The following is an 18,392-nucleotide window of genomic DNA, read 5'->3' on the forward strand; positions in this document are numbered from 1 at the left end:
TAGGCACATCATGCGATAATTCCAAGATCTTGGTGCGTAGGGTAGGTGGTATGTAAAGTTTGTCGTTGTAGTAGAGGAAGCCTTCTGCATCGGTAGTTAGTTGTGGTGGGGGTGAATCCAACCTTATACCATGCAGAACCTCTTCCTTCAAGGAACGGACAACTCCAATAATGCGTTTGTGAGGTATTATAGGAACGGAAGGAATTTCAAAGTAGTTTTCTTCAGTTAGTCGTGATAGTGCATCCGCCTTTTTGTTCTTATCTGCAGGTGTGTAGGTCACTAGGAAGTTAAACCTTAGAAAGAATAGTGACCATCGTACCTGTCGATGCGAGAGAGTTTTACTAGTCTGAAGATATTGGAGGTTTTTATGGTCCGTGTATATAATTATTGGTAATTGGGTGCCTTCGAGTAAATGTCGCCAATTCTCCAGAGCCAATTTTATAGCAAGCAGTTCCTTCTCACCCACGGGGTAATTTATCTCGGGACTGCTCAGGGATTTAGAAAAAAAGGCGACTGGATGAAGTGGTGAAGTGGGGGTAGGTCGTTGGGAGAGTATTGCTCCTACTGCCAGGTTTGACGCATCTACCTCCAGAATGTATTGGAGGGATGGGTCTGGATGGCGTAATATGGGAGCGGAAGTAAACCTTGTCTTTAACAAGTGGAAAGCCTTATTTGCTTCTTCTGACCATTTAAATGGTATTTTTATGCTAGTGAGCTGTGTGAGGGGTCTCACAATAGCAGAAAAGTTTTTTATGAACTTCCTGTAGAAATTTGAAAATCCCAGAAATCGCTGTAGCGCCTTGCGTGTAGTTGGTGTAGGCCAATCCTGAATGCAGGATATTTTACTCATGTCCATCTCGATTCCCGTTTTGGATATGATGTAGCCTAGAAAGAGTACCTCATCTTTATGGAACAAGCATTTCTTCAGCTTCACATAAAGATTATGTGCAAGCAATCTCGATAATACAAGTCTTACATGTCTTATGTGTTCAGACAGGGTCCGTGAATATATAAGTATATCGTCCAGATATACCACAACACAGACATCTAGTAAGTCTTTAAAAATATCGTTTATAAATCGTTGGAAAACTGCAGGGGCATTGCATAGGCCGAATGGCATCACAAGATATTCGAACAATCCGTATCTAGTTCTGAACGCAGTCTTCCACTCGTGTCCATCACGGATTCGAATGAGATTGTATGCTCCTTTCAGGTCTAATTTTGAAAAATAGGTAGCTCCACGCACCTGCTCAATGAGCTCAGGGATAAGCGGTAGAGGATAGCGATCTTTTATTGTGATAGCATTCAATTTCCTGTAGTCGATGATAGGTCTGAGACTTGAATCTTTATTGCGAACAAAAAAGAGTCCTGCTGCTGTGGAAGAAGTGGAAGGTCTAATAAAACCTTTTTCCAAGTTCTCATCCAAATAGGTTTTGAGATGGGCAAGTTCATCCTGTGAAAGAGGATAAACATGACCGAACGGCAATTTGCTATTTGGGAGTAGATCAATGCTACAATCATAGTCTCGATGAGGAGGTAATGCTTGAGCATTTTTCTCAAGAAAAACCTCAGAAAGATCCTGATAACATAGTGGTGCAATCTCATCTGTCACCACAGACAGAATCTTCCCGGAAAACGGGAGGTTACACGTTTCCTCGCAATAACAAGAAGGGAAGGTCAAGGACCGTTTCTTCCAATCTATGGTTGGTTGGTGTGTGTGCAACCAGGGAAGTCCCAACACAATGGGAAAGTGGGGTGATGGTATTAAATCGAAGGTAGAAGTCTCCCTATGAGACTCGTTAATAGTGACTAGAAGTGCTTGTGTCTGATCGGTGATCGGACCAGAGGATAACGGAACACCGGTAATAAGACTTACTGAGACAGGTTTGAGTTTAGAAATAATAGGAATTTTATTTAAAGCAGCAAAACATATATCCATATAATTTCCACAAGATCCTGTGTCAATCATGGCCTTAGTAGTAATCCTGTTCTGGTCCCACTGTAATGTCAAAAAAACAGAAATGTAGGGGTTAGTGAATGAAGTTGTCAATCCTCCTAGAGAGACATGTGAACACTCGCCCTTCTTTTTGTTGACTAGGGGACAGACGTTTATCTTGTGATCCGGGGATGCACAGTACAAGCAGAGATTTTCATTTCGTCTTTTGGCTTTTTCCATAGTTGATAGCGGTGGGCGTATGGTTCCTACCTCCATAGGAACGGCCAGACTCCGAGAGGAAATGGATAATGGCATTCCCATCTTTTCAGCCTTTCTTTCTCGTAGTCTTCTATCTATGGTAATACTGAGTTGTATTAATGCATCCAGGGTTTTTGGCAGTTCCGCTCGGGCGAGCTCGTCCTTAACGGCTTCTGATAGGCCAAGCCTAAATTGGGTTTTCAGAGATGCATCATTCCATTCTGAATCAAGGGTCCATCTCTTGAACTCTGCGACAAAGTCTTCCACAGGCCTCCTTCCTTGTTTCAAGGATCTTAACTGAAGATCAGCAGTACTCTGCCTATTGGGGTCATCATATAGGCTAGTGAGCTCTGCCAGGAACAAGGCATAGGAGTTGAGAAGCTGGTCGTTTTTCTCAAAAAGAGAATCTGCCCAGGCTCGAGGATCGCTTGATAGGTAAGAAATAATAGTACAAACCTTAATGTGATCAGTAAGGTAGGTACGAGGTTTTAGCAAAAAAAGTAACTCACATGCGTTTTTAAATTCGCGAAATTTTTTGCAATCGCCTGTAAATACCAAAGGGGGATTTATCTTGGGTTCAGGGGACTGAGCAGAGGTAAGTTGTGTCAGTCTAATTACCTGCTGCGACAGAGCCTGATTGTCTTCTTTTAATTCAGCAAGTGCGTGTATTAACGCAGATACTTGCTGTTTTAATTGTGTCACCTGAGTGGTTATTTCTGGAACTATTTCTGCTGAATCCATTTTTAGGTTCGTTCAATCTGTAACGCTCCTGCGTTTTTATACGGTGTGGATTTTCAGCTGCAGAAATAGTTCCAAGTCAGCAGTCATGTAAGAGATATGCTGAGATACCATTCCCAACCTCAATGACTCATCATGTGTGGAAGGTCTTATTTCAGCCAGTAAATACACACAATTAGCAAGCTGGTTCCTAGAGTGACTTTATGCATGTGGTAACACAATGATGAAGGTTGAGGGATAGGTTGAGTGGAGGTGGTAGGTGATAGACACTTGAAGGTGAGACAGTAGCAGATGGATGCAGGAAGGTTTAGCAATGTTGTATGATAGCAGATGATAGAATAGCAGGTGGACATACAAAAGAGATCAACCCAGTGCAGAAAAGTAGCAGTAGTCTCAAGAGCTAGCAATCTAGTTTATGCAGATGTGATAAACAGTCTCTACTATGCAGAGCTAGATAGTGTAAGCTTAGTATAAGTTTATAGAGAATTCCCCTGCGGGGTACTTAGCACTATTAGCGATACAGCCAAAGGGTGGTTCAGGAGAGGCGGATGATCCAGTAGCGGGATACAGGGATCAGCGCAGCGAGGTTCCGTCAGCGAAGTAAGCTTGCAAGCATGGAAGCTTCAAGCAAGGTTAGCATCCAGATAAGGGTGTTTGAACGAACACATGTGAGTGAGAACCGACGCCTTAAATAGCCATCTAGTCCGGCGCTGAGTGATGACAGCTCCAGTCTTAAAGGTGTATGCGCACCTTTTCAAAAGTAAATGGTAGGGCGCATACACTTGTGGAAAGTGTAATTTAGGGTACCAAAGGTACCGGAACATTACAGCAGGGCGAGTTGTAGGCATTTTAGGGATAGAGTCTGCTGATTTTAGGGACAGTGCATTCTACAAACTACAATCGACATTGCTGTGTGGGGTCTGCAGTCCCGATCTACGATCTTATCAATCCTGTTAGGGATAGAGTCTGCTGATTTTTAGGGAAAGTGCGTTCTACAAACTACAATCGATATTGCTGTGTGGGGTGGGGTCTGCAGTCCCGATCTACGATCTTATCAATCCTGTTAGGGATAGAGTCTGCTGATTTTTAGGGAAAGTGCGTTCTACAAACTACAATCGATATTGCTGTGTGGTGTGGGATAGGAGATAGGCAGGTGTCAGTGATCCACATCCATTTTGCTGTGTGTGGGCTGCAGTGAACACAATCTTTTTGGGGTGCAGTGAACACAATCTTTTTGGGGTACAGTGAACACAATCTTTTTGGGGTGCAGTGAACACAATCTTTGTGGGGTACAGTGAACACAATCTTTGTGGGGTGCAGTGAACACAATCTTGGTGCAGCGAACACAATCTTTTTGGGGTGCAGTGAACGAAATCCTTTTGGGGTGGAGTGAACACAATCTTTGTGGGGTGCAGTGAACACAATCTTTTTGGGGTGCAGTGAACACAATCTTTGTGGGGTACAGTGAACACAATCTCATACTTCTGAAGATTTGAGGGTGCTGCCTGTTCTATACTCCCCCTACTCCTCATCCATCCTTTTAGGGGTACAAACAATAGTAATTGGGGCCTAGTGTGGTCGTGTACGTGTGAGATACATACACTTTTTTGGATCATATTTTCTATTCCGCTATTTAATCAAAAACCTTTGGGGATCAGTTAAATTGGGGGATAGTCTGTGTTGGTACGTGTGGGAGAGATCCACCTTTCCAAGTTTTTGGGGTTCATCTCATACTTCTGAAGATTTGAGGGTGCTGCCTGTTCCATACTCCCCCTACTCCTCATCCAGCCTTTTAGGGGTACAAACAATAGTAATTGGGGCCTAGTGTGGTTGTGTACGTGTGAGATACATACACTTTTTTTGATCATATTTTCTATTCCGCTATTTAATCAAAAACCTTTGGGGATCAGTTAAATTGGGGGATAGTCTGTGTTGGTACGTGTGGGAGAGATCCACCTTTCCAAGTTTTTGGGGTTCATCTCATACTTCTGAAGATTTGAGGATGCTGCCTGTTCCATACTCCCCCTACTCCTCATCCATCCTTTTAGGGGTACAAACAATAGTAATTGGGGCCTAGTGTGGTTGTGTACGTGTGATATACATACACTTTTTTTGATCATATTTTCTATTCCGCTATTTAATCAAAAACCTTTGGGGATCAGTTAAATTGGGGGATAGTCTGTGTTGGTACGTGTGGGAGAGATCCACCTTTCCAAGTTTTTGGGGTTCATCTCATACTTCTGAAGATTTGAGGGTGCTGCCTGTTCCATACTCCCCCTACTCCTCATCCATCCTTTTAGGGGTACAAACAATAGTAATTGGGGCCTAGTGTGGTTGTGTACGTGTGATATACATACACTTTTTTGGATCATATTTTCTATTCCGCTATTTAATCAAAAACCTTTGGGGATCAGTTAAATTGGGGGATAGTCTGTGTTGGTACGTGTGGGAGAGATCCACCTTTCCAAGTGTTTGGGGTTCATCTCATACTTCTGAAGATTTGAGGGTGCTACCTGTTCCATACTCCCCCTACTCCTCATCCATCCTTTTAGGGGTACAAACAATAGTAATTGGGGCCTAGTGTGGTTGTGTACGTGTGATATACATACACTTTTTTGGATCATATTTTCTATTCCGCTATTTAATCAAAAACCTTTGGGGATCAGTTAAATTGGGGGATAGTCTGTGTTGGTACGTGTGGGAGAGATCCACCTTTCCAAGTGTTTGGGGTTCATCTCATACTTCTGAAGATTTGAGGGTGCTACCTGTTCCATACTCCCCCTACTCCTCATCCATCCTTTTAGGGGTACAAACAATAGTAATTGGGGCCTAGTGTGGTTGTGTACGTGTGATATACATACACTTTTTTTGATCATATTTTCTATTCCGCTATTTAATCAAAAACCTTTGGGGATCAGTTAAATTGGGGGATAGTCTGTGTTGGTACGTGTGAGATCCACCTTTCCAAGTTTTTGAGGTTCATCTCATACTTCTGAAGATTTGAGGGTGCTGCCTGTTCCATACTCCTCCTACTCCTCATCCTGCCTTTAGGGGTACAAACAATAGTAATTGGGGCCTAGTGTGGTTGTGTACGTGTGAGATACATACACTTTTTTGGATCATATTTTCTATTCCGCTATTTAATCAAAAACCTTTGGGGATCAGTTAAATTGGGGGATAGTCTGTGTTTGTACGTGTGGGAGAGATCCACCTTTCCAAGTTTTTGGGGTTCATCTCATACTTCTAAAGATTTGAGGGTGCTGCCTGTTCCATACTCCTCCTACTCCTCATCCTGCCTTTAGGGGTACAAACAATAGTAATTGGGGCCTAGTGTGGTTATGTACGTGTGATATACATACACTTTTTTTTTGGATCATATTTTCTATTCCGCTTTTTAATCAAAACCTTTGGGTATAAACAATTAAATTGCGTGATAGTCTGTGTCGGTACGTGTGAGATACACCTACTCCAATTTTTGGGGCGCATCTCATACTGCCGAGGATTTGAGGGTGCTTCAGTTTGCCTCCTGCCTGTTCCGAACTCCTCCTACTCCTCATCCTGCCTTTAGGGTACAAAAAATTGTAATCGGGCCTAGTTGGTGTTTGTACATGTGAGATACACCGTTTTGTAAAATTTGTCCTATTCCGCTATTCAATATACACCCTCTTTGAGTGTAAAAAATTAAATTGTGGGATAGTCTGTACCGGTACATGTGAGATACACCTTTTTAAATTTGATTGGCGCATCTCCTTCTACCGCCGAGGATTGCAGGGCGCTTCAGTTTGCCTCCTGTTCCCAACTCCTCCTACTCCTCTTCCTCATCCTGCCTTTAGGGTACAAAAAATTGTAATCGGGCCTAGTTGGTGTTTGTACATGTGAGATACACCGTTTTGTAAAATTTGTCCTATTCCGCTATTCAATATACACCCTGTTTGAGTGTAAAAAATTAAATTGCGGGATAGTCTGTACCGGTACATGTGAGATACACCTTTTTAAATTGGTTTGGCGCATCTCCTTCTACCGCCGAGGATTGCAGGGCGCTTCAGTTTGCCTCCTGTTCCCAACTCCTCCTACTCCTCTTGCTCATCCTCCCTTTAGGGTACAAAAAATTTGAATCCGGGCCTAGTCTGTGTTTGTACGTGTGAGATACACCGTTTTTTTATCCTTTTTCCTATTCCGCTATTCAATATACACCCTTTTGGGATAAAAAACATTACATTGCGGCATAGTTTGCATATTTGACTGTGAGATACACCCGTGCGATACTGTTGTTGTTTTGTTCCGCTATTCAATAAACACTTTTCTAGGGCAAGATCATAAATTACAGAAATATGAGGAGACCACCAAATAGGGGCCGTGGCCTGGGTCGTGGTGCTGCTGGTAGAGCTCCTGTTGCAAGGAGAGGACGTGGTCGATCTGTGCCAGCTACACGCACAAGTGAAACACCTTCCACAAGTGTGAGTAGGCGACAGAACCTGCATCAGTATTTGGTAGGGCATCATGCGCCTCTAGACGTGATGAGGCCTGAAGAAGTACAGGCGATAGTAGATTGGGTTGCTGACAGTGCCTCCGGTTCCTTCACATTGTCTCCCACCCAGTCTACTGCAGAAAGGTCAGAGTTGGCACCTGCAGCCAATGTCCAACCGTCTTTCACCACCCCCTTGGAAATCAGGCAAGCAGTCTGAGCCCCAATCCATACAGCAGTCTCTTCTTCTTTTTGAGGACTCTGTCAGCAGGGTTTCCCAGGGCCATCCACCTAGCCCTGCCCCAGAAGTTGAAGAGATTGAGTGCAGCGATGCCCAACCACTTATTTCTCAAGATGAGTACATGCAAGGACCATCGCAGCACGTCTCCGATGATGACGAAACGCAGGTGCCAACTGCTGTGGCGTTCAGCATTGTGGAGACCAACAAGGAGGGCAGGGGTGAAGACTGGGTAGAAGATGATGTGGAGGACGATGAGATCCTCGACCCCACATGGAATGAAGGTCATGCAGGTGACCTGAGTAGTTTGGAGGAAGAGGCGGTGGTCGCACAGAGCCACCAGCACAGCAGAAGAGGGAGCAGGGTGCAGAAGCGGAGCGGCCGTGCCCTAGACACTACGCCCGCTACTGCCCAACGCAGCAAGGGAACGAGCGCACCAAAGTCAGCTCAAAGGAGTTCTCTAGCGTGGAAGTTCTTTAGAAAATGTGCTGATGACAGGACACGAGTGGTTTGCACCCTGTGCAATCAGAGCCTGAAGTGAGGCATAAACCTTCTCAACCTGAGCACAACCTGCATGATCAGGCATCTGCAAAGCACGAGCTGCAGTTGAGTAGACACCTTCAAAACCAAGAAACGTCTCTGGCTCATCCTGCTTCCTCTTCTGCTGCAGTCTCGGCCGCTCCAGCCACATCTGTAGTGATACCGGCACCTGCCACCCCGCAAACAGAGGATCTGTCAGCAACACCACCACCTGGGTCACCAACCATCTCCACAATGTCCCGTGGAAGCGTTCAGTTTTCCATATCCCAAACACTTGAGAGGAAGAGGAAGTACCCCCCTACCCACCCGCGATCCCTGGCCCTGAATGCCAGCATTTCAAAATTCTTGGCCTTTGAAATGCTGTCATTCCGTGTGGTGGAGACGCACAGTTTTAAAAACCTTATGTCGGTGGCTGTCCCACAGTACGTCGTGCCCAGCCACCACTACTTTTCCAGGCAAGCCATCCCTTCCCTGCACAACCAAGTGGGGGAAAAAATCAGGTGTGCACTGCGCAACGCCATCTCTGGCAAGGTCCACCTAACTACCGATACGTGGACCAGTAAGCACGGTCAGGGGCGTTATATCTCCCTAATGGCACACTGGGTAAATGCAGTGGCGGATGGGCCTGAGGTGGATAGCAATTTGGCGCATGTCCTTCCACCACCGAGGATTGCAGGGCGCTTCAGCTTGCCTCCTGTTCCTAACTCCTCCTACTCCGCTTCCTCATCCTCTACTGCCTCCTCATCTGGACAGCGTAACACCTTCACCACCAACTTCAGCACGGCCAGGGGTAAACGACAGCAGGCAGTTTTACAACTTGCCTGTTTGGGGGACAAACCACACACCGCGCAGGAGTTGTGGAGGAGCATGGAACAGCAGACAAATGAGTGGTTGCTGCCAGCGAGCCTCAAGCCTGGCCTGGTGGTGTGCGATAACGGGCGAAATCTCATAGCAGCTCTGGGCCTAGCCGGTTTGACGCACATCCCTTGCCTGGCGCATGTGCTGAATTTGGTGGTGCAGAGGTTCCTTAAAAACTACCTCGATATGTCAGAGCTGCTGCAGAAAGTGCGGGCCGTCTGTGCGCACTTTCGGCGTTCTCACCCTGCTGCTGCTCGCCTGTCAGCGCTGCAGCGTAACTTCGGCCTTCCCGCTCACCGCCTCATATGTGACGTGCCCACAAGGTGGAACTCCACCTTGCACATGCTGGAAAGACTGTGCGAGCAGCAGCAGGCCATAGTGGAGTTTCAGCTTCAGCACGCACACGTGAGTCGCTCTGCGGAACAGCACCACTTCACCACCAATAACTGGGCCTCCATGCGAGACCTGTGTGCCTTGTTGCGCTGTTTTGAGTACTCCACCAACATGGCCAGTGGCGATGACGCTGTTCTCAGCTTAACTATCCCACTTCTATGCCTCCTTGAAAAAACAATTCGGGCGATGATGGAAGAGGATGTGGCACAGGATGAGGAGGAGGAGGAGGATGAAGAGGTAACATTTCCAAGACTTTCAGGGCAGTCATTCGCAAGGGGCTCCGAGGGTGGGTTCCTGCACACACAAACGCCAGGGACACAATTGTCCAGCAGGGGCACAGTTCTGGAGGATGAGGAGGAGGAGGAGATGGAGGAGGAGATGGAACCATGTTCACAGCAGGGTGGCACCCAGGCCAGCTCATGGCCATCACTGGTGCGTGGCTGGGGGGATACAGAGGACACAGACGATACACCTCCCACAGAGGACAGCCTTTCGTTGCCTCTGGGCAGCCTGTCACACATGAGCGATTACATGCTGCAGTGTCTCCACAACGACCGCCGAGTTGCCCACATTCTAACTTGTGCTGATTACTGGGTGGCCACGCTGCTGGATCCCCGTTACAAGGACATCGTACCGTCCTTAATTCACTCACTGGAGCGCGATCGCAAGATGCGCGAGTACAAGCGCATGCTGGTAGACGCGATGCTGCTGGCATTCCCATCTGACAGCGGGGCCACAGTGGAAGCACAAGGCAGAGAAAGAGGAGGAGGTCGCCAATGCAACCAGGGCACCGCCAGCACCTCAGAAGGCAGGGTTAGCATGGCCAAAATGTGGAAAAGCTTTGTCAGCACGCCACAACAAACAGCTGCACCAGCAGCTCAGATGGAACGTCTTAGCAGGAGGCAGCATTTTACCAACATGGTGGAGCAGTATGTGTGCACACGCCTAGACGTACTGAATGAGGGGTCTGCCCCCTTCAACTTCTGGGTCTCCAAGTTGGGCACATGGCCTGAGCTTGCCGTTTACGCCTTGGAGGTGCTGGCGTGCCCTGCAGCCAGTGTATTATCTGAACGGGTATTTAGCACGGCTGGGGGCGTTATAACAGACAAGCGCAGCCGCCTGTCCAGAGACAATGTGGACAAGCTCACGTTCATTAAAATGAACCAGGCATGGATCCGACGGGACTTTTCCGTACCTTGTGCAGAATAGCAATGGATACCGACCTTACCCACCCATTGTTCCATTTTTGCTCTTTCTCACTCTTTTGGGGTGTACCCTCATTTAAAATTTGTGAAAAGAAGCAGTGTTGGCTACCTCGTCCTCCTCCTCAGGGCCAGATTAACGTAGGGGCTATTGGAGCTGCAGCTCCAGGCCCCTACCTTTTATATAGGCCCCGGGTTGGCCATATTCACTGTTACCGCTCTTCTGTCACTTGTAATCACAGAAGTCTGGCTTCTATGCTCGCTTCCCCAGGCAGCACCCTCAGAACCTCCCCACACAGCGCGAAGGCCGGACAAGGAGGGACAGTTGCCGATGCATGGATGTGTTTATGGGCTTCAGAGACAGCATCCCATGTTGAATTAGGCATGCATGGCTGCACCCTTCCTCCTCTGGGTGCATGCCAAGGCACGGCCCTTAAGGCCCTTCAAAATCCTCAGCACCAAGCCCATGATGCTCCGGCCCTGGTCCTCCTCCACCGCCGCTTCCCCCTACACCGCCCATAGGTGTGCGCAGCCTATTGCATTAGGGTGTGCACCCCAAAGTTGAAATACACATGCATGTGTTTGCCTACATGTACATGGCCCCGATACATTACTCTCCCTGCTGGCAAAGAGAAATAGAGCAGAGCAGGTCCGAGGGAGATCTTTCCCATCTCCTCACTGGCAAACAGAGTGATAATGCTATGTGCCCTAGGTGATTAGGGTGTGCCCAGGCACACCCGGCACACCCTGTGCGCACGCCTATGACACTGCCACATCCACCACCACCTCAACCTCCCTCCTACTCCATATGGGCCTCGTCCTTCAGAGATGAAGAACATTGTTTTATTTTTCTGGGTTTTTTTTTGTTGTTTTAAGTTATTTCCCTATCCACATTTGTTTGCAGAGCACTTGCCATGCTCTTAATTACATTTTGCTGCCATTTGCAGCACTCTAGCCCTTTCCTTTGGTGTTTTACAGCCATTTTAGTGCCTGAAAGTTCGGGTCCCCGTTGACTTCAATGGGGTTCGGTGTCCGGGAAAAGTTCGGCAAAAGTCCGGGACACGGACCCAGACTTTTTTTTAAAGTTCGGCCGAACCCGTCGAACACGGACATCCAGGTGTCCGCTCAACTCTACTGAGGAGCTGTCACAACAAGTTCTCATCAAGAGTGCCGGCTATGCTCGCCCTTTCTGTACAGCTCTTCCATTCATACAGTAGAAGCCTTACTATAGTTTCTCTTAATAAAGGATGATCTATGAATGGAGAATGGGCGGATGATTTAAATGTCCATCTCCCCCCATTCTTATATCCTGTTTATTTTGGAGTTTTTTTTAGTATTTAAACCTAGGCTTTAGGTTGAAAGGCTGGCGTAAATTCTAAAAAGTTACAATAATAATAAAATATGTTTATTCCTTGAAATATGGAAAGAGATCACGATGGGTGGGCAGTTTTAACTCTACAGACGCTGACAATTTGGCTGCATTCCACTCTCTACACGCTGTTGGAGCTATGAGTATTTCTGGTTGGGCTGCCTTCCCACTTGGTTATTGGTGAACTGTTTCTGTATTATTTCAGTAAAAGTTCTTCCATTGTGCTGGGACTGAGTGTGTTATTCTGTGCTTTGTGCTGCATCCCACCTACATACACCTCTCAAGAACATAATGATGGCATCAGCCTTTTTCAGCTGAATTATCCAATTATTTATTCTGAATTATGGGGTCTCAGTCAGGAGAACATAACATCATCATTTGTCTTTGAAATAGTGATTGCAGTTGGGTGCAAATGTGAATTGCAGAGGAGATATCACACTATTTCAAAGTCAGCACAGGATTATATTTGGTAGTTTTGGATAAAGTTGACCATTAGCAAAACTTGTTAAACATGTTTTTATAATTCTCTTTAGATTCTCCTACATCATTGAGAAAGACACTTGGATCGAGTGGTGGCCAAACAACAGAGAATGCCAGGATCCGGAGAATAAGGAGATATGTGATATCTTCTTTTCACTGTCTGACAATCTGGAGCGTAATGGCTGTCCATCTTAAAGTGAACATGGAAATCCCCTGACCTCCTCTTTGCATTCCTTTTTAAGTGTGTTACTACAATCTTGTCAGGTTTTCTATGTCAATAAAACTTTTTTTATGCTAGCTGCTGTGTGTCCTGCAGTGTACAAGTAATTTTGACCTGCTCAACCTTTTAGAATGTATACCTATAATTATACATTATTAACTACATTTTTTAAGAGGTATATTTGATTTGCAATAAAATTGTTTTATAATCCAGTGAAACTATTGTTGATATGGACTTTAATTAACTAAACTGCATTAACAGGGGGCTAAGAAAGTTGTACCTACTCTCAAATTCCCAGATTTCTTTGTTGGGTAGAGGAAGGGTGAAAGAGCCCCAATGCTGAATAGCATAGGGGCTGGTATTAATAAACTGTAACAACAGGGGGCCGCTAGGCTGGGCCTAAAATGGTTCTAAAGCCTAAACATTGGAAAGCTGCTTCCCCTAGGGGCACTGGGCATAGGGGAGGAGCCAAGAGCACCGGCTGGGACCCGTGGAGAGGAGGTTTGGGGTTGCTCTGTGCAATTCCATTGCATAGAGCAGGTAAGAATAGACATGTTTGCTATTTTTTTTTATTTTTTTTTTTATTTTACAACCACCCTTGACCTCCCTGGCGGTCTGATTATGTCCAGATTTCTGTGCTAAAAGCGGTACATGGAAATCTGTTGTTTTACATTTTAAAACTCACCCTCCCCTGCGATCCCAAATTTTCATCCTCCCCTGCTATCCTCCCGCTGTCTGCTCGGCCGATGCTGGCACCTGTCTTCCGGTTCCCTTCCCTGTGAGCGTTGTGATGCAGGGGGGGGTGGAACCGGCATCATCAGGTATGGAAAGTGATGACAGCGACAATTCTGATGTCTCTTTCTGGCACATCGCTCCAATGGAAATTCTAAAGAATCATTTGATATACTTCCCAAATTCCACAAGCTATGTGCCAGAAAGAGACATCAGAATCATTGCTGTCGTCACTTACCGTACCTGATGACGAATTTTCCCACGAATCGCTATTGCTCAGTCCTTCAAGTAACTCCGTTTCACTGTCGCTGTTTTCCAGTTCGTCTAAAAGCGCTTTTGTGCAAAAAGAACGCTTTCTGGACGCCATGGTCGTTCTCAATTTTCCAGGCACAAAGCACTGGAAAAGCACAGGCAGGGCACTGGAAAAGCCACCGGGTGAAATCCTGTGGTGAAATGGCATGATACAGTGTAATCCATTAGGATCACAACTTTGTATCATGTCATTTAGTGTATTTACACTTTTGAATTTGCCGCTGGTTCCACCACCCTGCGTCGCAATGCTCGCATGGAAGGGAACTGGAAGGCAAGTGCCGGCATCGGCCGAGCATAGAGCGGGGAGAGAGTATGAGGACGGCGGGGAGGACCGTGGGGGATCACAGGGAAGGTGAGTAACATTCTAGGGTAATCCCGAGTGTGACTCGGGGTTATCGCTTTTGGTACTGAAAGTTAACCCCGAGCCACACTCGGGAATACCACCAGGGAGGTTAAATAACTTTACAAATCTGCAGAAATAAATAGGTTTGAGCGAACCCGGACTGTATTGTTCGGGATCGTACAGGACTTTTGGGTGTTCGGTACCCAGACACGGACCCAAACATTTCACTGTATGTTCGGGATACAGTCCGTTGTGCGGTAATTTATTTCATGTTTTGGCGCGGTTTCAATGGCGCAGTTTCAACAGCTGCAAGGCAGCCAATCAGCAACTGTTAATTAGTGTGCCCTTAGAAGCCATCACAGCCATGCCTACTAATGGCATGGCTGTGATTGGCCAGTGCAGCATGTGACCCAACCTCTATATAAGCTGGAGTCTCGTAGCGCCACACGTCACTCTGCTCTAACTACTGTAGGGAGAGGTACCTGCTGCTGCTGAGGGAGAGATAGGAGATTATTGTAGGGGCAGGCTGGAGATTGCTTTCAGGGAAAGAATAGGAAGAATCTTCTTTAATCAGACAGCATTCTACATTGATTTTATTGTGTGGGGGTGCAGTGCATGATCTTTTTGCCCTGACCTGAGCCCATTGAGGAGGAGGGAGAAAAAAAAAACTTTTATCAGTCTGTTAGGTGGGCGGCCGCAGCGTGTAGCCATGTAATGCAAGCTCAGTGCATATGTGTCTGCTTAACCACTTGCCTACAGTGCACTTTCACCCCCTTCCTGCCCAGACTGATTTTCAGCTTTCAGCGCTCTCACGCTTTGAATGACAATTACTCAGTCATGCAACACTGTACCCATAAAAAATTTGTGTCCTTTTTTTCACACAAATAGAACTTTCTTTTGATGGTATTTAATCACTACTGGGTTTTTTATTTTTTGTGCTATAAATAAAAAAAGAATATTGTGAAAAAACGCATTTTTCTTTGTTTCTGTCATAAAATTTAGCAAATGAATAATTTTTCTTTACAAATTTTGGCCAAAATTTATACTGCTACTTATCTTTTGGTAAAAATAACCCAAATAAGTATATATTATTTGGTCTTTGTGAAAGTTATAGAGTCCACAAGCTATGGTGCTATTCATTGAAAATTGATCACACTTGATCACACCTGATGTACTGAAGGCCTATCTCATTTCCTGAGACACTAAAAAGTCAGGAAAGTACAAATACCCCCCAAATGACGCCTTTTTGGAAAGTAGACATTCCAAGGTATTTAATAAGGGGCATGGTGAGTTTTTTGAAGTTGTAATTTTTTCCCACAACTCTTTGCAAAATGAAGAGTTTTTTTTTTTTTTTTTACAAATTGACGTATTAACAGGTTATTTCTCTCACACAGCATATGTATACTTGCAACTACACCCCAAAACACATTCTACTACTCCTCCTGAGTATGGCAATACCGCATGTGTGAGACTTTTTCACAGCCTGGCCACATACAGAGGACTAACATCCAAGTAGCACCGTCCGGCATTCTAGGAGCACAAATTACACATATAATTTCCTGACAACCTATCGCACTTTTGAAGGCCCTGGAGCACCAGGACAATGGAAACCCCCATAAAATGACCCCATTTTGGAAAGCAAACAGCCCAACGTATAATTTTTGAGGCATAATGAGTCTGTTGAATTTGTCATTTTTTTCCACAAGTTTTTGGAAACTGTGGAAAGAAAATGAAAACACATTTTTTTTTTACACAAAGCTGTCCATTTATGCAATATTTCTAACACATAGCATGTACATAGCAAAAATTGCACCCCAAAATACATTCTGCTATTCCTCCTGAGTATGCGATACCACATGTGTAACACTTTTACACAGCCTGGCCACATACAGACGCCTAACATCCAAATAGCCCTTTTCACAAAGTTGTCCATTTATCCACTTTAAGACTGGGCCTATTTTTGACACTTGGTGTTTACAAGCTAAAATCATTTTTTTCGCTAGAAAACTACTTAGAACCCCCAAACATTATATATTTTTTTTAGCAGAGACCCTAAAGAATAAAATGGAGATCGTTGCATTTTTTTAATTACACCATATTTGCGCAGCAGTCTTCCAAATGCAATTTTTTTGAAAAAAATTCACTTTTTTGAACTAAAAAATAAGAAAACAGTAAATTTAGCCCAATTTTTTTCCATAATAAGAAAGATAATGTTACGCCGAGTAATTAGATACCCAACATGTCATGCTTCAAAATTGCGCATGCTCACAGAATGGCACCAAACATCGGTACTTAAAAATCCCCATAGGCAACATTTTAAAAATTTCTGCAGGTTACCAGCTTAGAGTTACAGAGGAGGTCTAGGGCTCAAATTATTGCTCTCGCTCTAACGATCGCAGACTACCTCACATGTATGGTTTGAACACCGTTTACATATGTGGGCGGGACTTGCGTATGCGATTGCTTCTGCGCGCAAGCTAACGGGGACAGGGCGCTTTAATTTTTTTTTTTCTATTTATTTTATTTATTATTTTTTTATTTTTACACAGTTTAAAAAAAAAAAATGTTTTGATCATTTTTATTCCTATTACAAGGAATGTAAACATCCCTTGTAATAGAAATAGGCATGACAGGTCCTCTTTATTGTGAGATCTGGGGTCAAAAAGACCTCACACCTCACAACTACACTAAAAAAGAAAAAAAAAAAAATTGTTGAAAAAGGAAAGAAAAAAAAAAACGGCCCTTTAAACGACTTTTGACGTAGCTCCGGTCCTCCGAGACCATAGAGTCGAGTGAGGGCCATCTTGCCCTCACTCGACTCCCTGTCTCTGAGGATCCGGGACCGGATAGTTTTCCCCGCTGCCGGCGGGTCCGGTAAGCTGGGAAAACGTCTGGGACGCGGCGGGAGGGGGGGCACCTCTTCCCCTGCACCGTAAGGGTAATTTTGCGGTGAATCCGCCACTGGGACCACCCTTATCTGAAAGCCGACCGCCCGCCGTTTAAAAAAAATACCGGGGTTATGGCAGCTATCTGCTGCCATAACCCCAGTATTTAGCTTTTAATGGCCGACGCATATAGTCGTTAGGCGGTCGGTAAGTGGTTGCATGTATATGGCAAACAGGTGACGATGACTGATGGGGTGACAAGTGACGATGACTGATGGGGTGACAGGTGATGATGACTGATAGGGTGACAGGTGACGATGACTGATGGGGTGACAGGTGATGATGACTAATGGGGTGACAGGTGACAATGACTGATGGGGTGACAGGTGACAATGACTGATGGGGTGACGATGATTGATGAGGTGACAGATGACGATGATTGATGAGGTGACAAGTGACGATGATTGATGGGGTGACAGATGACAATCACTGACGGGGTGACAAGTGAAGATGATTGATGGGGTGACAAGTGACGATCACTGATGGGGTGACAAGTGACGATGATTGATAGGGTGACAGATGACGATGACTGATGGGGTGACAGTTGACGGTGATTGATGGGGGTGACAGGTGACGGGTGATGGTCACTGATGGGTGACAGGTGATGGGCGATGGTGCACGGCGGTACTGATGGCAGTCTCTGGTGACCGGTGAACTTTAGGCTACGTTCACATGTGAGCGTAGCGATCGCAGGCAGAATCACTGCAATTCCGCCCGCGATCCAGAAATCATTGCAAATCGCGGGGCGCCTGTACGTTGCCCGTGATTTGCAATAGCACCCCAAACGTTGTGCGATGTTGCTGCGATTTCCGCCTGCCGAATCGCGGTAACATCGCGCAAACAACGCATGACGCCCCAAAGAAACTCTTGTACCTTTTTTGGGCGTCATGCGATGTTTGCACTATGTTACCGCGATTCAGCAGCCGGAAATGGCGGCAACATCGCACAGCGTTTGGGGTGCTATTGCAAATCACGGGCAACGCACAGGCGTCCCGCGATTTGCAATGATTTCCGGATCGCGGGCAGAATCGCGGTGATTCTGCCTGCGATCGCTACGCTCACATGTCAACGTTATGGGTGTCAATTTCTGGGCACTGATGAGGTGACTGTTGGGTGACAGGTGACATTGGGGGGGGGGGCTGAGGACTGTGTGGGGACCTTTATTTCTGTGCTTTTACATTGTGACAGTTACACAGAGCAGTAACTCACTATTTCTAGCTCTGCTCTCCTCACACTGGAAACTGTGTGAGGGTAGAAGAGATAGTAACAGTGAGTTACTGCTCTTTGTTTACATTTTGTGATCGGCTGTGAATGGATTCACAGCCGATCACATAGTAAACAGTCACTGTCAGCGACTGTTTAC

The 18,392-nt window shown here is 45.7% G+C and overlaps 1 protein-coding gene across 4 annotated transcripts in view; it reads left to right on the top strand.

Moving 5' to 3' along the window:
- LOC309553574 (A.superbus venom factor 1-like) overlaps positions 1-18,392 on the top strand; it is a 1,719,715-nt gene that overhangs the window by 1,346,648 nt on the left and 354,675 nt on the right. For 3 of the 4 annotated variants that reach the window (XR_014225177.1, XR_014225178.1, XR_014225179.1), the window contains exon 40: positions 12,531-12,741. Coding sequence is in view for 1 of the 4 variants with exons in the window: in XM_082254846.1 (XP_082110972.1) it covers positions 12,531-12,672 (142 nt within the window). In the remaining 3 variants the exon portion in view is untranslated. The remainder of the gene's footprint in view (positions 1-12,530; positions 12,742-18,392) is intronic. The other variant, XM_082254846.1, reaches the window with a different exon arrangement.

The sequence above is a fragment of the Pelophylax lessonae genome (assembly GCF_965119305.1).
Source record: "Pelophylax lessonae genome assembly, chromosome: 4".
NCBI classification, from domain to species: domain Eukaryota; kingdom Metazoa; phylum Chordata; class Amphibia; order Anura; family Ranidae; genus Pelophylax; species Pelophylax lessonae.